Here is a 21,867-nt window from a genome sequence, read left to right as displayed (position 1 = left end):
GACTAAAATCAAGTGGCTGCTTTCTCCACTTAGTGTTTTTTTTATACTTGTGTTGTCGGCCATTTTGCCTCACCCACTCCTGGAAAAATAGTTTAGTGAGGAAAAAAATATCTTATGTTTCTGGATCCTCACCTCTTGATATTTCCACATTTATCAAAAGTTCAGAAGGCTAATATGAAAGCGCAACTGATTATAATAAGGCAATACTTTATTGTAGTGCATTTTGCAAAATGTATATCAACTTTACATTAAAGTAAAAGATATTAGAATTAAGTCTTTACAGAATAATTAGACATGAGCGGTGTGTTTGCACCTCAGTATAATAGAATTCAATGAGTGTTAAAATTCCTTCAACAAATGCATATTAGTAACACAATCTTAACATTAGTATTTAATGTCCATTAGCCCCCGTCTCTTCTTTTAGTAACAGTTAAAGTACAGAGCTCCTCACAGCCTGGGATGGTCTGGCAGATCTTCTAGAAGAGCAGGGTTCTTTCTGTAGATGTAGGCATTGGGATCATCGTCCAGCTTCACCAGCTCTGCCAGTGATGACACGCAGGGGTCACGGTCGACCAGCATCATTGGCAGGTGGGAGGATTTGCGCTGGATGCGCGTGGATCGACGAACCGGTGTCAGAAACTTCAGATCTTTGATGTTGCCCTTATTCCTGGACGAACTGACCTCACCTTCGATTGTCCTCTTGACACTACACGAAGAAGATATTTTACGGGTGAAACAAAATACTATCACAAGTGAAAACGAATCACCTTTTGGCAATTTGATGAAACAGCTGAGTAAAATGATTTGACTAAGGAATATTCTCACCTTTGCAAGTATGGAGTTGTCTTCACACTGTATTTTACTACTGAAGCATCCTGCATCTGTGGTGTGGTCTCCACCACGTCATCATTATCAGTTTCGTCATCGTCGTCACTTTCTAATTCCTCTTCATCCGTCTCCACTTTGTGTTGAACTCTTTCTTCTGCGTCATTCTTCACCTCTTCTTTACATTTATCTGTCACTTCACCGTCCTCTGTTACATCAGTACACTCCTCTGTCACCTGTGAGGCTTCGTATGGAAACAAAAAATAAGTCTGTAAATTTGCACATCTGTGTAGAACTGAATTTACTCAACAAGTGTGAGACTGAACAGCAAAACATAAACTTACCTTCACTGCATCTGGAGGGAGTGGCCATTGCCTCCAGAGCATCACACAGGTTCACAACAATCTGTCATTACAGAAAATAAAGAAAAGATGCAGGTGTGTGACTGGGGGTGAGGTAATATTTTAAAATGCAGCTAAAGCAGCAGAAACTGTTGCCTTACATCATCCACACTGTCCTGTGGGTCGACAGGCAGATCTACGTCTGACATCAGCAGCTCCAGTGTGGCGTTGATGATCTTGGGAGTTTGGTTGCATGTTGTCATCGCTGCTTCCTGTGTATCTGTGCAGTCAGCTGCAGTGGAGTCTGCTTTAGGTGCTTGGGTTTCAGGTTTGCACTGTGCAGCGGGCCGAGGTTCAGCACGAGACTGGGATGTGAGATCAGCTCCGGGTTTGGAGGCGTTGGTTTTAGGAGGTGCTGCTGTGGTCATGGCCGGTCTCTTGAACGTCTTGCCCTTGGAAGCCAGCCACTCAGCCAGTTTTGCTCTGCAGACAAAACACAAAACATTTTTATGCTGTTTCCGATGCACAGGGCAGACATGAAGTGCGTGCGTGGAATGTAAAATGTTACCTTCTTTCCTCAGTGGTCTCCGTGGTTAATCGGTACTGACTGAGGTTGCTTGAGACTGCAGGTTTGTTGACCTTGTCTTTCACTGGAATCTTTGGCTTGGAGCTCAGTGACCCACTTCCCTTGGCGGCGGTCACAGTGGGGTTTCTGGATCTGGTGGCTGGGACGGTTCTGGTAGAAGGGCGGGCAGAGTAGAATCCAGCAGGAGGGCGGCTGGTGACAGCAGGCCTGGACACCTGGGCAGGTCTATTGAACGCTGACTTGGACACGGTTGGTGCGGGTTTTTTTGTGCCAGGTGCAGGTAAGTCAGAAACAGATTTGGACCTTATTTTTTTCACATTCTCAACCCTTTGTCTCTCAGCTTTTGGCACCAATGGTTTGATGTCTGCCCTGTCCAGACTAGTAGTTGACTTCCAAATGGATCCTATCTTCGACTCAACAATCTTTCCTTTGTACATGCCAGGAGCCGATCTGGAGGACAGCGCTGCAGCTGGTCGCTTTGGAGCTTCTGCAGCTATTTTTTTCTGCTTCACAGCCTGCTCTGAGAGGAAGGCCCGGCTGAGAGTTTGTCGTCGTGCAACATCAGAAGCAGCAGCTCCTCTCCCGTCTTTCTGCGCAGTCTTTGACTTTTTTAGAGCATCACTGCATGTGGACCTTGTGTCCGCCGGTTTGGCCTTGGGTTTAAGAGGACCATGATTTGCTGAGATCTCCTCTTTTCCGTTGATTTTCAGATGAAAGGGAGCCACAGGCTTTTTATCTCTCTTGATGAGGGATTTGCTTCCATGTGCAGGCTGAGCATTCTCCTTGTTTCCCTAATGAATGTCAAACAATGACACGATTATGCAGGCAGGGGACACCCTGAAGTACTCATTGATCAACACACCATGACAATCTTTTAATGTGATGTTCACTGACATAAACTTACTTTATTTGTGCACTTTCGACTTGAAACTGCGACGTTTTCCATTCTGGAGCGTTTTCTGGAAAATGAAGAAGGCAATAAATACGATAAAACTACAACTGTGAATGAACCGAGTCATTTAGCATGTCATGATTATAGTTGAAAAATATATTGTAATCTAAAAGTTCAAATTGTGCCGATATTAAGCAGCTGATCGCGATTTTTTTCAACGAAAGAATAAATAAAGCAATGGGCGATTGGGCGAAACGTTATCGTTGCTCCCAGCGTAGAATTAACGGACATGAAGGGAAACAGGGAGTGTTGTCGGTACGGAGCATTAGCTGTTATCACCTGTATTACTTATACATCCAGTACATTCACGTTAACGACAGAGTGTTAACTTACCGGCTGTGGTTGTCTGTAGGACAGCACGAGGAGGCAGCTCCGGATCAGTGACACTCGCTCCTCTGATCGCGGAAAAACAAAACTTCGATTTGACTTGGCGCTGCTGCGCTGCGATTGGCCACACTAGTATCGCGAGAGAGCGGGGGTGACCAATAGGATGTCTCCACAGAGAGGACGAGAGTGGGAGAACAGGCGCATTTCTCATGATCGCACAACTTTTCACTGCTTCTGTTCAAATGTTTGAAAGCAAATAGGATTCCAGTGATACCGGTCCCTTGCTCACAGCTCCACCCAGGGTGTGACCGCCGGGACTCGGCCTCAGCTCTCAGTAAACACCGCTGGAACCTCCATCAGCGGTGATTCTCAGGATCCATCACGTGTTCGTTTCACGATGCTTTATGAAGGGAGAGAAGCAGAAGACGAAGAAAATGTTGATGAGAAATATCAAGTAGAATATTCCTCTATTATTATAAAATGTTGAAAATATCAAGTAGAATATTCTTCTATTATTTTAAAATGTTGAAAATATCAAGTAGAATATTCCTCTAATTATTATTTGTAATATTATTATTACATATCGTTTATCAGTAGCACAAGTATAACACGACGTGATATACTAATGAATCATTGATTTTAAAAATAAGGCCACACCAAATAAACTGTTGAAAATATCAAGTAGAAAAATGCAACACTGCTATGATAATTATTATTGTTTGTATTATTAGTATAGATCAGTTATCATTAAGTAGTATAACACAATCGTGAGCCATTGTTTAGCTTAGTTTTAAAGTAAAGATATGTAACATAGTGTGTTTCTATCACTTAAGTTTGGAAAAAATATATATGAATAACACTAATATCACATAAACGATCATAATAAATACACTGAAATGATATATACATGTATATATCACATACAAGGATCTTTAGTGCACACAAATATTCAATTCAATATTCAATATTATTATTTATCACTAATAGTAAAGCAAGACGTGATCACATCCGTACATCAGTGATTGGTGGATCACTGATATCACGTCGTGTAACAAACATGCGATGACATGTTCCTGGAGAATTTGTCCTGACATGTTTTCATCAGGTTTCTATCCTTCGCATTTGAAAAGACCGCTAAGGATTGTGGGAGCAGACCGAAACTCGCGCGCTCCTCGTTACGTCAAGCTCCAGAGATCTTTTTAAACAAGGAAGCCGCTTTCCCTTCAAAATAAACGTATAAACTACTATTTGTCTCCACAGACACTTAGAAATGGGGACAAGTGAACCAATGTGGATTCTGTGGAGTTGTTTGATGGGAAAAGCCCCGATGTTATGTTTATGACTTACATTTGACAAGTAAAACAATACATAGTTGCAATGACGTTATCAAGACGTAGTGTGAAATTCTTTATTAGCTGCGTTGTGGTTGTGCCGCTCGTGCATTTTATTTTGAAATTAATAATCGGAAGCCATCTTGTTTCAAGTGACATCACAGCTAGCGTTAGCAGTTGGCTACTCACAGTAGCCTCACAGCCAAACACACGTACGATTGAGACTGTGTAACAACAATGCAGAGCCGCTGCGCTGCACCGAGCTGCACGAGTAGTAAATCAGACAATCAGCCACTCTTCAGGTTCCCTCACGATGCAGAAAGGTAACTCATGCTAACACCGTGCTAAAGCTAATGCTAGTTGTAGCTGCCCGCTGAGAACGTTCTGTTATTACTTTTATTAAAGCTGCTCCACGCTCACACGCAGCTCGTAACTTTACAACGTGCTAACGTAATATACATATAAGTGTCACCTGCTCGTGATCTAAATGTTTGCGCATTAGAATGTATTTTGTTAAAGTGAAGCCACGGAGAGTTGATCAGTTGTGTAGCGTGTCGTTCCAGAGAAGACATTTGTAACCATGTGGGTATTTACAGTTAGTCACAAGGGGATGATCGAATAATAATATAATAAGAGTAATATTGAATTGACCTGGAATAATGAAGACGGAAAAACAACAACATCCAAACCCTGGTATAAGAAAACCATGCGAAGAAAAAATATAACACTTATATATAAATATGTACATATATACATACATATACATATATTAAAACGAATATACCTATATGTATAGAAAAAACTTTGCATTGAATATTTAGAAGTTGACAGCTATACAACCAGTGACTTAACAAAATATATCTCGCAAGTAGATGCAAATGAGACAATTATTTGATATGATTAGAGGTTGATGGGTAACCTTTCGTCACATTGTGAGGTTCATACTGGCTTAATCATTTCCATGAGTGTGTATCAGTCATTCTAATAAGTTAGGAGGATGCTTTGTATATTTGATCCTTTTGACATGTGTTAATGTATTGTATTTGCCCCCCCCCCCCCCCCCCCCCCCCCCCCCAGGTCCAAGAAGTGGGTAGAGAAATGCCAGAGGAAAGACCTGGCAGACAGATCAGCAGATCATCTGTACAGATACTACAGACTGTGTGGAAAACATTTTGAAACGTCTTTGATTGACAGTGTAAGTGATTTCTTCGAGTTGCACATGATTTCTGGCCATTGTGGACAAATTGACCAAAGACACTGCAGTACTTTTAATTTACTTGCCAGTCATTCAGCCAGAATTCAGCCCTGCATATGATTTAACCAATTGTCAGTTAAATACACCGATTTTGTTGTGCATTTGCATTATTCTGAAGTCTACATATGTGTTATGTGATGAGCCTTTTTGTCTTAACTGCTTTCAGGATGCACAAGGTACAGTGTTGAAGGATGATGCCATACCGACTATCTTCGACACGACAAGCCAGTCTCAAAATGGACAGGTGAAGCGGAACAAAGAGACGGTGGGTAAAATGAATCGTTTTGAACAGGGGAAAAGGTTTTGTTCTATTTGATTTTTGGCGTTTACATGTAAAAATATTTCTAATTTATCTCTTGTCTCTTTAATTCTGTAGACCAAAACTGATGAGACAGAAACTAGGGGGAGAAAAAGTAAGAAGAAATGTCAACAAATACACACTAATGTATTTCTTGAAACTGAAAATGAGAAATAATCATTTGGTTTCTGTCCTGCAACTGTTTCTGTTTCCCTTTCAGAAATGAAGAAGTCTCAAACAGATGCAGCAAAGGAAGATATCCCGACTGTGACTGAGGAAGATGAACACAAGGAGTATCTTAAGTCGTTATTTGAAGTTCTTGTGCTTTTGGGAGAGCAGAGCATTCCTCCTACAGGGCCCGGTGATGTGAAACAAGATGGTGTTGGGTCAAGCAACTTTCAGGCATTGTTAGAATATCGCATGAATAGTGGAGATGAAGTCCTGAAGAAGAGGTACAATGAGAATAGGGAGGGTTGCTCCTCAGCTCAGCTCAGTCAGTTGATTGAGGTGTGTGAAAAATGCATCCGCAGTAAGCTGGTGGAGGAAGTAAAACAAAACGGCTCCTTCTCATTACTCACTGATGATGTCGTGAAGATCTCAGGAGAATGGTTCCTCCCTGTGTTTGTCCGTTTTGTGGACCAGTCTAACTACCGGCGGGAGAGGTTCTTTGGATTCCTGGGCTTTGAAGGAGATGGAGATGCCCTGGCAGAGAAACTGCTGTCTGAGATGACTGACAAGTGGGGCCTGGATATGGAACAGTGTCGAGGTCAAGCACACTCCTACTCTGGGACACATTTTAGCAAAATAAAAGCCTTTTCTACCAAACTGATTGAGAAATATCCATTGGCAGTAGTTGCACTGAGATCTACTCAAACACTGAATGTGGCACTTGCCAGTAGTATGGCTTTGTCTGGGGTTCAGCTCGTTATGTCGATCTTTAAGAAAATTGAGTCATTCTTCAGTCAGTCCGAGTTACTCCAACTGGAGTTGGAGCATGCTATTTCGATTTTCTACCCAGACAAGGAGGAGAAAGCTAATGAACTGAAGGAGATCTGTGGCTCCAACTGGACCAGACAACACGATGCGTTTGAGGTGGCGGTGGACATCGTAGAGGCACTGCTATTATGTGTGGACAGCGTGCACGATAACGAAGACATGAGGTGGAACGACCAAGTCGCACACAGCGCCTTAGAGATTTCGAAAGCACTAACTGACTTTGAGTTCATCATTGCGCTGGTCGTGCTGAAAAACACGATGACTCTTACTCGAGCATTTGGGAAGAACGTGCAGGGGAACGAACCAGACGCCCATTTTGCTGCGAGCAGTTTAAAAGCTGTATCGCACTCCCTGAAGGAAGTGTTGGACAACATCGATGTGTATCACGAGTTCTGGAATGATGAGGCCGTTAACCTAGCCGCTGCGATGGAGATCCCGGTTAAGCTTCCTCGTGCATTCTTGAGGAAGTATCAGTCAGAATCAGGAACCATTCAACCAGACAGTTACTACAAGAACCACCTGTCTGTTCCCGTGGTGAACCACATCATCAAAGAAATGGACGAGCTGTTTAGTGAGGACCACCTGAAGACCCTGAAGTGTCTGTCGCTGATCCCCACCATCATAGAGCTGCACAAGTCCAGTGAACCTGAGGAGGAGAGCATACAGGCGTTTAAAAATCTGATCCCTAATGCAGCAACCCTCTCTGCCGAGCTCCACTGCTGGTGGGTTAAGTGGAGCAAAAAGGTCAAAGGTGAGACGTCGCCATCCAGCCTTCAAGAAACGCTGCAGCTGGCCGATGTGAAGTTCTTCCCAAACGTGCTTGCGGTCCTGAGACAGATTGGCGTCCTACCTACCTTGGCTCTGGAGGACAGCTGCAATGTGGCATTCAAGTGCTTCAGGACGTACATGGAGAACACGCCTGACCAGTTCAAATCAAAAAGTCTGGCTGTTTTGAACATGAATTATGATGTTGGGTATGATCTGGATTCGATGGTTGAGGTCTACATGAACACACACCCTACCAGAGAGGAGCAGGTGTGAATGAAATCAGTCGTGATGTGGTTCAGCCTCTGGACACATTATCCACTGCTTTGTTAGTATGCGCAGGTTGTGTTATCTTTAATGTGAGGTAGATGTAAGTTTTGTGTGTGTCTCTTTCTCCCTAGCCCATAAACGGATGTTTTTTTATATAATGTAAATAAATGAACAAACACTTGGACAGCAGTGACTGTTGTCTTCAGTAATGTTCCTTCTCTTCACTGCTCAAATCAGTTGCAAACGATTTAGTTTGGGTTTAGAGTTATAAATGTTATCAGTGTGTCTATCACCAGTGGATTTGCTGACCTTCACTGAACATGTAAATAAAGAGATCAATTCTTTGGAATAATAAGTGTTTGTGTTTCTTCTCCCCTATACATTTATACACAACATAGAGTATATAAAACATTAATATATTATGACTGGGTGGATGGATAGATAAACAAGAAGTTTGTAAGTTTATTATATATGTTTTTGATCAGGCACAGTACAGTACGTTTCGTATATTTCTTCTGTCGGTCAAATTATTCTTTGTCACATATAGGAGGCTGATGAAAATATTTGAGAGGAAGATTTTTGCCAAGTGAACCGAGAATGGAACCATTATCTGGTGCTGCATGTGACAAAATAATGAAAAAGAAAAACCTGCTTGAAATCATAATTATGATTAAATATACTCATGTTTTATTTATTATTGAATAGTGTGTTGCTGTCATCTGGAGCAGGCTGGCACAAGCATTTCCCTGAATAAAACCCCATCTTGATAAAAAGGTGTGTTGCTGGATCATGCTCCCACAGTGGAGCACTCTTCATCTCTTCACCCTGGACCTCTGCTCAGGCCTGTTGGAGCCACTCCGCCCTCTGCTGGGGAACACGTGTTACTGCCCGGTGTAGTTCCTGGTTGATGGGATAACACGCTTTCGGCGACTCACCGCGCAACATCAACTTTTGGAAGCATGGACTTAGTCGGTTCTTAGTTCGCCGAAGAGACGCTGCGCGTAAACAACAGTGAGACTCGACAGGCCGGGCTGCAGGTTGCTCCCACGGCATGAGCCTGTAGACTCTGCTGCAGGTTTGCTCAGAGTAGGCTAGCCCGCTTGCAACCGCCTGCTAAGCTAGCTAACTTACTAGCTAGCTACATTGCAGTCCAAAATGACTGACTGCTGCGCCGCGGTGAGCTGTGATTACCAGCGAGGGGACTCGACCACTACACTTTTCAGCTTCCCTGCGGACCCGGAGCGGTAAGAGCCGCGTTTATTTCACTGAACTCGGGGTTTGAAAACGAGCCGCGAGCCTGCACAATGAATGCGTTAGCTCCCAACTGTTAGCACTGGTAGCGTTAGCTTCGCAGCATGTTGGCTAACAGTGACACAACTCCGTCGAAAATGGCGCAGACTAGTTACACTTGAGAGGAGGAAAAAAACGAGTGAAATAGGCTCCGATCGGTCCTTCAGAGCCGGAGACGGACGCTGCTGATCGTTAATGTTTCTGTCCGCGTGTCTTTGTGTCCGGTGGCTTCACAAACAACAAGAAACCGTAGTTAAAAACTTTTTTTGTGTTGTAATCTAAATCGCCATCGGTGCACGACACCTACCGCCTCAGAGGTGTGTGACTGACGTTAGCCCAGGGAAATGAAACCGCCTCAGCCACAGAGCGGTGGTTGTGCTTGTTTCTGCTCGAACTAAGACACGGAGCATTTACATGGATGTCAATTGAGACCGAGTTTTGCGTGATTTTAACAGGTGATGAATAAATAACACCGTAGCGCCTCCTGCATCCTGTGGCCGCTCCGCAACTCAGGTCAATCCACTGAGATCAGGCTCATTCTGCACGATTATGCTCAGTGTTTGCGATTAAACAATGAAAAGTCAGATGAGTTCAAGAAGTGCGTTTGAGTAGCAGCTGCAGTTCTGACTCACAGGAAATCTAACCTCAGAACCAGAGCCACCACCGACTAATACATCACACCCCTGCAGTGAGTGAGTGCTTTCTAAACCAGCATTCTGCTCCGCGTGCTCGTCTTCGAACTAGCACCCTGCTAATGTTGCTGTGAGGTGAAGCCCATTCCCCCTCAGGCGTTCTAATCCACCCGTATTTTCTCCGTGCGTTAATGACACACAGCACGAGAGAAAGAAGAGAATGAATGATGGAAGACAGGGCAAAAATGAAGGGACCGTGTAAAGTGGAGGGTCAGTAATAAATCGCGATTAAGTTGTGGTATCACCGAGGCAGGGTTGTTGTGATGCAGCTAACCGGAGCGGGTCTGCATGAGTCAGGTGAGTCTGACAGATCCCCGCAGGAGCTGCAGACGTGACTTCACCTGTGCACGTGTAAAACACACCAAGAGCTTCTGATGTCACGTTCGTGTGCGTTCACCCGGCGATGAAGTCATCAATCATCACCACTGGCTTTTTTAGTGGCCCAAGTATTGTCTTGCTTGCTTCTTTTCGTGGCTGTGTTGAAAAAGTCGACCCACTTCTGAGGTGCCAAAGAATGACAGTCACTGACCTCAAGGTGGTGCTGTAACAATTAGTTTTCCATTTTCCCAATTATCAAGAAAATAACTTGGTCTGGAGTCAAAATGCATTCGTCATTTAGCCTCTTTATTCAAAAAGGTGAAAGCACAACAAACTAGTTTGAGGTGGATCAACCAACTCTCGCACAATTAAACATCAATGGATGAAACAAGTTATTTAATATTTGTTAATTGTGTCTATAAATCGAAATTAAAGCTCTAGTAACTAAACAACATGTTTGGATGAGAGGTAATAGCTTTGCTAGGTTGTTTTGGGATATTTTACCACCAGGAGGCGCCATGAATAAAGAACTATCTAACCCAATTTGTAAATAAAACTTGTTTTGCACGATCTACTGTGACTCAGTCCATGCATAAGAGCTGGTAATGATTGATTAAAATGGTAGCCCAATTTAATAATAGTGTTTATCTATACTGTAAAACAAACATTAATATCCAGTTTTTCACTCAGTGTGCATGTTTAATGCTCTCAGATAAAAAAAAGTGTAAATTTCTAATAAGTAACAAATAATACAAGTTGCTATTTTGGATGCAACTTATGTGTGTGTCACAGACCAGTTAACCAGATCAAGACAGTAGCCTCGATCGAGCAGTTCTGCTGATTGCTGTCTATATTGATGTAAAGTGTCACCTTGCTCATCATTATTTAACTGGTGCATCACAATAGACCATGCTATACTGTTTCACAGCAATAAGTAGAAAGGCACCCATTAGAGTGCATGTCATTGCCAAGGCCCAACAGTCCCCTTATAAAACCACATTTAAATCCACTACATTCAAATTTTTAATTTGTATCTGCACCACTTTCCATACAGGCAGTACTATGTAGAGTACAGAAGAAAATAAATGTGCGTTTGTTTGTGACCTCAATGATTTATATCTGTCCCTTCTGTATTTTTCAGCTGTAAACAATGGCTGATCAACACCGGTCGCCAGGACTTGTCATCAGAACCTGCTGAGCAGTTGCATAAACTCTACAGACTTTGTGCAAAGCACTTTGAGCCCTCAATGATCTCCCAACAGGTAAGACACCAATCTTATTTGGTTTGTTATTATAGTACCAGTATATCACTGTTGTGTTGTTCTTGGTGAGTCAGTACTCAAACGTTTATTAAAACCTGAACACATTATTCTATTGTCACAACTTAACCAGGGCAACCAGAATTACCAGTTTAGAAGGCACAACTGAACAGCCAAATTCAATTTGATACAACAGTAGCAGCTCTAATTCCTGTCTTTGTGACGCTTATAATGTTACAACAAATGTTGTTTGCAAAATGCAAGAAGTTTGGAAACACCAGGGCTTGATATAAAGATGGCTATCCATCCAAAATGAGTAACCAGGTAAAAAGAGACACTGACAACCCAAAAGTCACTCTGAGCTTGAGTGTAAGCTTCAAGCTCTGAGTCTATAGTAGGTCTTCCAGTTTTAGTCAGCGTCTAACCTGCAGGAGGTTACGACTATAAACGAGTCAATGGCATGTCCTTTTGGCTTCACTGCAGAAATAAACCAGGGAGAATGTCTGTCAAGCAGAGTGAAAGATTACAGATGTCGAGCTCAAACCTGAAATATTCTTTCAGAGAAAATGATTTTGAAAGAGGAATGACAGACTTTCTGTGAGCTTCAGTGGAATCAGAAAGGAACAAATATGGGGAAGATATACACTTTACAAATATAATTAACAAAGTAAAATACTGTATATAAGAGACAATAAGCATTTATTTGTCAAAAATATCAAGGTCATTTGAAGAATTACACCAACTTACATTGCAAACAACACATTGGTTACTTTTTTTAAGGTATTCATCAGACTATGTTGATTAAGAGTTCCTATAATAATTAGATTTAATAAAATGTGTCATGCAGTATAATTTGATTTAGTTTTAATATCACATGGTCTGAAGTTGATGATTGAAGCTTTGCATAAAGGTCTGTTCTTGTTTTTTCAGAGCGCCTCTAGTTGTGTCCTAAGTGATGATGCTGTTCCAACAATATTTGACTTAACGACACTGGAGAATAATCAACTGCCCTGCAACAGGAAACGAGCTAGAGATCCTGTAAGTGCTTCAATTTTTAAAATGGCTGCTTTTGTAATGATACATGAAAACTGCAAGTATATAATTACCCTTTTCATTTTCCTAGTCGGAAGAGGAACCTTCTTCTGTGAAGAAAACAAAAGGTACTGCATTAATTCATCCTTAAAAAGTTCCACATTAAAGCCTCTTGAGATATAAATTTGAATAAGACTTGAGTTTTAGTCTATGTTCAAATGTATTCACCCTTGTTTTAAGTAATTATTATAAGTAATTATTCACTGACTGAATTTGCAATTTCAAAAAATCATCTTCCTAATTCAATTAGTTGTATTTGTCTTTCCTACTAGAAAACACAGCAGAAGTGACAGAGGAGACAAAAGAATTTTGTGGAGAGCAGAGTGCCATGCCTGAACTGCAAAACGATAACCAAACCCAAGAGGATGTGACCAGCTCTAAAGCAAAAGAGACTCTAAAAGTGTATTTTAAGGAAATTCTGGCACTGACTGGTTTCAGCATCAATGGTGCAAATGCAGATGAGTCGATTGGTAGCGCTAGGGGTCAGCAAGCACTCAATCGTATCTGTGTGGAGAAAATTGACAAGAGAGAAATCCTGCAGTTCAGCGAAGACCTCATGCGGGAGGAGATCCAAAATAGCCTCATACAGGCACGATTCTTCTCCATTCTGCTTCAGGATGTGACGAGCATAGAAGGAAAAGAGCAGATTCCGGTTTTCATCAGGTCTGTCACCGTTGATGGGTTCCCACAAAAGCACCTCATTGGGTTCCTACCATGTGACGTGGATGCAGAGAATCTGTTTTACATGCTTCTCTCTGAGTTGAGAAACAAGTGGGGGCTGAGGATGGAGCACTGCAGGGGACTCACTTATTTGGTTACAGGCAGCATGTGTCAGAAAATGCGAGACCTTACCAGCAGAATTCTGCAGGAGTTTCCTCAAGTAGTCCTGTCGCCAAGTGACCCATATGCCTTCAACATATGGATTATTCGCTGCATGCCCATGTCCTCCACCCAGAAGGCTGCAGACACCGTGGAAGAGGTAGCCTCGTTACTCAGGAGAACACCAGAGCTTTCCAAAAGACTGGAAGGAAAGATCCAGATAACATATGGGCATTTAAAAGGAGAAGTGGATCGGATCAAAGCAGCTGTCAGTGTGAATTGGGAACATAGCACTGATGCCTTCCAGACCATGTTGGATATTCTGGAGCCATTCCTGAACTGCATCAATGAGATGATTTCAAAGGTAGACGAAGACACTGCCGAACAGATGGCCAAGCTCAAGCCAGTGCTGAAGAATTTTAATTTCATTATCACGCTTGTTGCTCTGAAGAACACTCTCTGTTGTGTGAGCATACTCAACTCAAGTCTCAGGGGAATAATTAGCATCAGCAGTACCTTGCAGTACACAATCTCCAATGCCTTAAAGCTGGTAAACAAATATCAACAGGAGCTTGCAATATTCCACAGGAAATGGTTTTCAGATGCAGTCGGCCGAGCCAAGAAGCTGGGAGTTGAGGTCACCAAACCAGAGATGGACCAAGGGGACACAGCTGAAACACCACTGGAGGACTTTTACAGAGAAACTCTGAGCCGACCTATCTTGCAGTATCTTGTTGCAGAGGTGAAGAGAGTGTTCAGCACTGAGATGGTGAGGATTCTACGATGGCTCTCATTAGTGCCGTCTTACATGGCTGACCACAATTTCAGCATTCGCAGGGATAAAGTAGCAGATGCCAACCTGAACAACCTTGCAAGGCCTGACACATTTTACGAAGAGCTTGGTTGCTGGGAAGTGAAATGGAGACATGCAAGCAAGCGCAGAATCCTACCAACCACAGTGTTTGCTACCCTCAAGATCCCAGACATTGGGTTTTACCCGAATGTGCAGAGCTTGCTGAGAGTATTAGGCACTGTTCCATGTGTAAATGCAGAGGCAGATGTGTATGGCCAATATCATATGGTTCTGGAGCGCTGCCACTCCTACCTGAGAGCCACACCAGAAGACCAAAGACAGTGCAGCATGGCATATGTCTATGTAAACCAAGACGTGCACTTCAATGTAGAGCAAATGGTGGATTCATATGTCCAGAAGCACCCAGACATCCTGCACATTCTGCAAATGGTGAGTCGACTATAAGCAGAATTCGGTTTAAAATGTGTACGTGTGTTTTGTGTGTGTTTTAACATTTGTGTGTGTTACAGGATGATGACACAAAAGAGAAGCCAACCAAAGGTGAGAAATGTTTAAAATCTGTTTCCCAATTCAACATGCTGCCGCTTGTGGTTAATGACAAGTCTATTCTATCACATATGATCACAGTTAAAAATATTAGGTTTGTTGTCACTCACAAAGATTCAAGAATGAAGGCTATAGTGCATTTTGAACAAAAAGAAAAGTAAATGTACAAGTTTTAGAAATATTTGAATTGTGGAAGTGAAAAATAAATTTTTTCAAAGTTTTTTTGATTTCTCCCCAGTATGCCCCACACTGACTAATGATGAAGTAATCTCTGCTTACAAAACCATTCCCGCTTTTCATTTCAGTGGCAGCTCATGGAAACAACGCTGAAAAGGACACTGAGGAGGAAATACAACTCATAAACCTAGAGATGGATGCGGAAAGGCTTGTGGAATTGAAGTGTGCCGAGACTGACAGAGAAGCGCTCAAATCTGCTTTGCAATCTGCAGTGATTGCTGCATACAGCAGTCAAAGCAGGCTACAGAGGGACACTTCTGCTCAAGATGGAGAGGTCGACTATGTGACCAAGTCTGAAATGAAAGAGGTTCTCACTGTGTGCGAGAACTCGGTCAGGGCAGGAATCCTCACAGAAGTGGGGAGTTCGTTCTTTTCCTTGTTCATTGACAGTGTTGTGAAACTGGGGGAGAGAGATTTTCTCCCTCTTTTCCTTCGGTTTGTGGATAGTTTTGATGTCATGCGTCTGGAGTTGATGGGATTCCTGGAGGCTGATCTTGATTGTGATCTCATGGTGCTGCGTCTCTTGGAAATGGTTACTGTCGAGTGGCGTCTTGATTTGAATAACTGCAGAGGTCAAGCATACCTAGGCTCTGGTGATGTCTCCTACAAGCTGAAAGCCTTTGCCTGCAAAGTCCAGGAGAAATATCCTCTCGCTATAAGCACACACTGCTCTACCTACTCTTTCAACACATGGTGGTCAAAATCCATCCCAGTGCCTGCTATTAAAAGAGCCCTGGATACATTTGAAGAGGTTTTGATGCTTTTTGGCAGCAGTGCTACTTTAGAAAAACAGCTTGACCATGTGATAGCGTTTGGTCTTAGAGAGAGCTATGAAAAGGTCCAGGAGTTACAAGGGAAGTTCTGTGGCCATTGGCAAGAGAAGCATGATTCTTATGAGGTGTTTGTGCAGATGCTGGAGCCCCTGGTCGAATGTCTGGAGAAAATTAAAAACAACCCACAGAGATGGAAATCCTCTGTGTCTACACAGGCTGGGGCCCTTCTCTGCAAGTTAATGGAGTTTGATTTCATCATTGCCATGGTGGTCTTAAAGAATGCATCCTCTTTTACCAGAGAGCTGAGTGCAGGTCTCCAGAAGGACCACTTCAGTGCCGCATCCCAGCTTTGCCAAATCAGTGGTATTGTGTCCACTCTGAACCGAGTAAAGACAAATATGAAGGTGTTTCATCAGAACTGGTTTGATGAGGCTTGTGCAATGGCACAGAGCCTAAGAGTGCAGATTGAAGTGCCTGAAAACTCTTTGCCAAGAGACGCAATGATAAAGCCAGTTGGGTTTTACAAAGATGGCTTAAGTGTGCCCCTGGTAGACAACTTGATCAATGCTGTGAAGGATCATTTTTCAGAAGACCACAAAGAGGCTCTCAACTTCCTCTCCCTGGTTCCTTGCTCAGTCACAGTGAGCTACATGTTTGAGAGCTTGAAGTCAAAGCCTCCTCTCTACAGCAGTGATCTTCCCGATGCTGACAACTTCTCCACAGAGCTCTGCTGTTGGAGAGTAACCTGGAAGACCAAAGTGGCATCTGTGACCATCCCAAGCTCCATATTTCACACCCTCCGTCTGCCCCTCATGCAGTACTTTGGGAACATCAATGCACTGCTGAGGATTATGTCTGTGCTACCCAGCACAGCACTGGAGGACTGTGGTGTTGTAATGCGCCACAAGACTTTCCAAGAGTACCTGAGAAATACAAACCCTAAAGACAGGTCCCCGTGTTTGGCTATGCTGCAGGTGGGCACCGACTTCAGCAGAGACCTTGACCGCATGGTGACCCAGTGTTTGAAGGTTACACCACAAGCCTTGGAGGGTATCTGTCTGGTATGTATTTGTATTCTTTAATTAAAGTGATAGTGTGTAAAGTTATTTTCTTATTCTTATTTTATTCTCTTTTTCTATTAATTATATGAATGACAAATTTTCCTGTGTATACTCAACAGGACAAGGAATCCAAAAGTTTAATCAGGGGTTCTGAAAATAATATGGAAGGTATGGCTGTTCAAATAAAAATTTTAACTTCATATTTATAGTAATAAGAGTACAAAATGTAACTGTTGTCATTACATTATTTGAATGTTAGCCCTAACAGCTCGCTTACGTTGTCTGATGTTCTCTCTGATTTAGTTGATTCTATAAAGGAGGAGGCAGAGCAGCCCAAAATTGAGCAATCACCTGACAAGATGGAGGACCAAGACATGAAACCTGCAGATGAGAATGGACACACAGGAGATAATCGTCAAAGTCTGGCGACAGTGTTCAGACTGGCTGCACTACTGGGAAAAAAGAATAGCAGTCTCTCTGACCTGTCAGAAGAAGAGAAAGATCTTTTCATCCAGGAGCTAAGCATGTGCCACTGGTTTGGAAGAGAGAACAAATGCATGCCCTCTATAGGTGATGGTGAAATGGTGAACCTCCTCATAAATGGAATCAGGGATGTCATACTCAAGGAAATACAGGAATCTCCATTCTTCTCACTCATCACAGACAAACCTGTGAGGATCGCTGACAAGACGCACCTACCTGTTTTTGTCAGGTATGTTGGAGAATCAGCCCCGAAAGTGGAGCTCATGGGTTTCTTACCATTTGATGAAAACTGTCATGTTGACTCGCAAGCAAATAACCTCGCAAAGATTCTCACTGAAGACTGGGGCTTACCGATGTCTCAGTGTCGAGGGCAAGCATTCATGCATTTGGGCTCAGGTTACCAAAGTCTGAAGAAAATGTCTTTGGATGTCTTGAAGAATTATCCACTCTCTGTTGTAACGCCCAGCGAGTCGTGTGGCCTTGCCCACTGGCTGGCAGGAAGTGTGCCTTGCCCTTCAGTAGCTAAAATGTTGGATATCACAGAAGACTTGATGCTGTTTTTTGATGACTCTCCTATTCTGGAGGGACAGTTAGCACAGGCCGTTGATGGGCTTTTAAATATGCCAAGAGAGGCCCTGGAGGAAATTCCAGAAACATGTTGCTCAAGGTGGAAAAAGAGAGAGGACTTCTTTGACATACTCACTGACACATTAGAGGGTGTTCTCAGCTGCCTAGATGCTGTTAGCTCTACTGCCACAGGAGCCAAGTCGATGCATGCACAAGTTCTCTCTACCGCTCTAAGAAACATGGACTTCATTGTCACCCTTGTGATTTTGAAGAACGCTTGTGCTCCTCTTCGTAACTGTAGCACTGTCTTCCGCTGTGGAAACCCTGCTGACATTCTCTGTGAAGTTGAAAAAATCCCCTCAATCATAGAGACTCTTAACAAAATGTTAGAGAATGTGAGCTTTCTACACACTACCTGGTTTGAACAGGCCTTCCAGCTAGCAACCAAGGTAGCTCCTGAGCAAGTGTGCTTCTCAGAGGAAGCCCAGAGCTATGAGTCTCCTGAGTTATATTACAGAGAAAATCTGAGTGTTCCTCTCCTCAGAAGTCTTGTTGATGAGATGAAGTACAGTTTCTCAGACAGCCACTTAAAGGCCCTGTCGGTCCTGTCATTGCTGCCCTCCTGCAATCCACAACCGATTTTGGCGGATTCCACAGACAAGCCGTTCAGCATCTATCTTACAGAGCTTCCTGAGCCAGAAGTAGCTGAGCAGGAAATCAACATCTGGGCAACTGTGTGGAGCGAGAAATACCAGGATGTTGCTCCTCCATCATCCATAGCTGAAACTCTATTGCATCCTGAGTCAAAGAGCCACCCAACTGTTACCTTACTGCTGAGGCTTGTCGCTGTCCTGCCCAGTGTCAGTATGGAGTGTGATCTGATGAAGACAACGCTGAATTCCATGAGGGATCTGTTAAGAAACACTCTATGCAAAGGCAGCAGAATGGATCATGTGATGCTCCGGTCTCACTGCACAACACTGCAGAGACTACCGGAGGTCATTCAGAAGTGTATGGAGGTGGATCCAGAGAGCAGTCCATGCCTTTCCCAGGTAAATTAAGAATTTGTTTCCTTAACATTACAAAAGAGCTGCAACAGTTAGTTAATAGAATGACCAACAATTGTTAACAATTTTCATTGTCAAGGTGATTTTCCTGGCAAGAACTGTTTACCCAAATGGAAATCTAATAGAAAATGTTGGTAGTATATAGAATATATTTTGAGTTTAGGGGTATATGAGATAAAACTAACCTTTGATTATTGGGCCTTATATTGGACAGTTTTTCCTCAGTTGATATTTTAGACTCCAAACAATTAATAAAGAAAATACTAAGTGATAATGGATAGATTGTAGCCCTAGATTATACTTTGCCTTTGCACTGTGTAGGAAATATAAACATAATTATTTTTATAGCCTTTGTCGACATTAAATAAGCAAAGTTGTTTGTCTTATTTTATAGGTAATGGGAACTTTGCAAGGACTAAAGTTGGACAGTGGTAAGTACATTCATGCCAACCAGATAATAAAGGTACCAATATGTAAAGTTCTGATTATTAAAAAGACAATGAGCAGTTAATCAGCTCAATGTTTGCTGAGTTTGAAGTTGTGTTATTGACTTTTTTTTTATTGTTGCCATCAGGAGTCTTTGAATTAAATCAAGGGACACCAACAGAATTGCAGGCATCCAGTGAAGCAAAGCCTGCAGATGGAGAGGGGAATCTGGCTAATAATGAAGAGATACTAGAGGTCGCTCAGGAACCAAGAACAGCAGTGTCCTTCTATGAGCCACAGCTGCGTGAACAAATCCTCAAGGAACTCTGGGACTCTCAGTTCTTCACAATCATAACTGAGCAAGCTGTTGAAATTGACAGGGAGCTCTATGTCCCCCTGTGCATCAGGTACCTAAACAAAGAGGATGTCCAGTGTGAGGAAACACTGGCTTTCATCCCTTTCAGTGAAGACCATGCTGCTCTTGCAGATGCTATTGTGACTACCCTGTCTGAGAAGTGGGGGCTCAACATGGAGTACTGTAGAGGACAGGCCTTGCTGAGTGTAGGTGAAGTAGGAACTCAGATGAAGGCTGTAAGTTTAGCTATAGCTGAGAAATTTCCTCGGGCTGTAAGAAGTTTTAGCTCTTCTTTGTCTCTTAATGTATGGCTGGCTAAATCCTCTCCTTCTCAAGAAGTAGCTGATGGAGCAGTTCTCATTAGTAAAATATTACATTGGCTCACAGAGGATGCAGAACGCCAGAACAAACTGGAAGACACCATCATTCACGTGTTCCAGGATGACGAAGGAAAGGGCAACGAGCTGCGGGACAAACTCATCAAGAGCTGGGAGAAGAGTCATGACATGCACGAAGTGATGGTAGAGATTTTAGAGTCAGTCATGCTCTGCTTGAATGAGCTGAAAGGAGAGGGAAGTGTTTCAAACCAGCAGCAAGCATCACAGTTCTTCAATGAAATCAGAAACTTTGAGTTCATCCTATCAACAGTTGCGCAGAAAAACGCCCTGAGTGTAACGAAGAAGCTAAGCCAGTCTCTTCAGGGCAAACCATTAGACATGCTACTTGCTGTGAATAATTTGTCTGATCTCAAAGCATGCCTTAGTAAACTGAAGAGTGATGTTGACAGCCATCACAAGGCCTGGTTTGAGGAAGCTGTCGCACTGGCTTCTAAGCTCCATGTCACAATGTTGCATTCAGTGCTCCTAGAGCCATTGAGTGAGTTTTACAAAGAATCAGTAAGCATGGGAGTTATAGAGCACTCAATAGCAGAGATTGATGACCTCTTCACAGAAAAGGTATTGGATACTTTGAGGTGTCTGGAGATTGTGCCTTACGCAATGTCCAAATTAGAAACCAGCATTCTCAGTGGTCTCGTGTTCCGCCTGTACAAGGAGGACTTGCCAGACGAGGCCTCCCTTCAGTCCGAGATGAAATCATGGAAGGAAAAATGGTTGGATCCCCTAGCCGGTTATCTTCCTACTACTGTGCTCGACACCCTGAAGACGTCACAGATTAGAAGTTTTAGTAACATTGAGACTCTCCTCAGACTCCAGGTCATCTTGCCGTTTTCCAGGAAGGAGAGCAACTTCAGGCAAGGAAAAAGAAGCCTCCAGGAGTTCATCCAGCAGGAGAAGAGGTCTCTCTCTGAGCTCCATGCACTGTAAGAGTTGAAGGTCTTCCATCACGGTTAGCAGGATTGAATAATGCTTTTGAGATGTCATGACAAACATATTCAAGAACTATAGTGTCTCAATCCAAATTGAGGTCCTAAGTTCTGAACTCAATCTTTCTGTGTACATTATGATCTAAAATCTTTTCCTTTTGTTTTCCTGCAAACCAAACCCCATGTTATGTTTTTTTTTTTTTATTCTGTAGTTTGTACAGTTGTACTGCCCAATGGGACCAATATCTTGGCAAAAGAAAGCAATGCTCCACTGACAGTAATCAATGCTTGTGTGCCTTGATGCAAAACTAATAATTCACCCCATGTATTATGATAATACACTTGTTTAAAAATGTCCCATTGGCTGTGAAACAACTCTATTTTTATCATTACCAAAATGACAAGACTGACTTGTGTATCCCTGTCATAAATTCATTATAATTATGAAATTGCACCCTTTACCTTTCCTGGGCACAAATAGCAGAGTTAGTTCGATCATGTCCTCTGATGATTTCCCAAGTTTCCTGTCTCTCTGCAGGAATTAATTTGCTGTAAACGTATCTTTGAAAGAATGTTTCCTTGATAGGAAAACCTTCGTATATATATTTGTCAGAAAAGTAATAAAATGCTCCAAAAATAAGTTATTGGCTTTTGACTTTTTCCTCAAGTTAGATAAACGTTCATGTGTCAAATGTGTAGTCATGTGTATGAGTCAACACTAGATGGTGCAGTGAGGCTGTGATTTGCCTACAGGAGTAAACTGAATGTAGTTGGACTTTTAAACAGGAAGAATTCAAA

At 42.6% G+C, this 21,867-nt stretch overlaps 3 protein-coding genes across 3 annotated transcripts; 2 read left to right on the top strand and 1 right to left on the bottom strand.

Annotated features, from left to right (window-relative positions):
* Positions 1-190: 190 nt before the first annotated feature.
* Positions 191-3,173, bottom strand: LOC109628580 (cytoskeleton-associated protein 2). Its single transcript, XM_020085733.2, has 7 exons — positions 3,038-3,173; positions 2,657-2,711; positions 1,735-2,543; positions 1,328-1,649; positions 1,170-1,230; positions 826-1,069; positions 191-706 (listed from the first exon to the last, which is right to left on the bottom strand). The coding sequence occupies exons 2-7, from the start codon at positions 2,696-2,698 to the stop codon at positions 448-450; spliced, it is 1,737 nt and encodes a 578-aa protein (XP_019941292.2). The 5' UTR covers positions 2,699-2,711; positions 3,038-3,173; the 3' UTR covers positions 191-447.
* A 1,311-nt stretch (positions 3,174-4,484) lies between these two features.
* thap12a (THAP domain containing 12a) lies at positions 4,485-8,295 on the top strand. Its single transcript, XM_020086150.2, has 5 exons — positions 4,485-4,685; positions 5,440-5,557; positions 5,784-5,882; positions 5,994-6,030; positions 6,136-8,295. Exons 1-5 carry the CDS (start codon positions 4,600-4,602, stop codon positions 7,950-7,952), a joined length of 2,157 nt encoding a protein of 718 aa, XP_019941709.2. The 5' UTR covers positions 4,485-4,599; the 3' UTR covers positions 7,953-8,295.
* A 531-nt stretch (positions 8,296-8,826) lies between these two features.
* Positions 8,827-21,709, top strand: LOC109628567 (uncharacterized). The gene is made up of 11 exons (XM_020085712.2): positions 8,827-9,190; positions 11,388-11,508; positions 12,436-12,543; positions 12,629-12,665; positions 12,870-14,659; positions 14,740-14,770; positions 15,082-16,847; positions 16,967-17,015; positions 17,151-18,949; positions 19,359-19,395; positions 19,539-21,709. Exons 1-11 carry the CDS (start codon positions 9,102-9,104, stop codon positions 21,068-21,070), a joined length of 7,359 nt encoding a protein of 2,452 aa, XP_019941271.2. The 5' UTR covers positions 8,827-9,101; the 3' UTR covers positions 21,071-21,709.
* The last annotated feature ends 158 nt before the right edge of the window (positions 21,710-21,867 follow it).

The sequence above is a fragment of the Paralichthys olivaceus genome, chromosome 15 (genome assembly GCF_024713975.1).
Source record: "Paralichthys olivaceus isolate ysfri-2021 chromosome 15, ASM2471397v2, whole genome shotgun sequence".
Classification (NCBI taxonomy): Eukaryota; Metazoa; Chordata; class Actinopteri; order Pleuronectiformes; family Paralichthyidae; genus Paralichthys; species Paralichthys olivaceus.
This window is presented reverse-complemented; position numbering and strand designations above follow the sequence as displayed.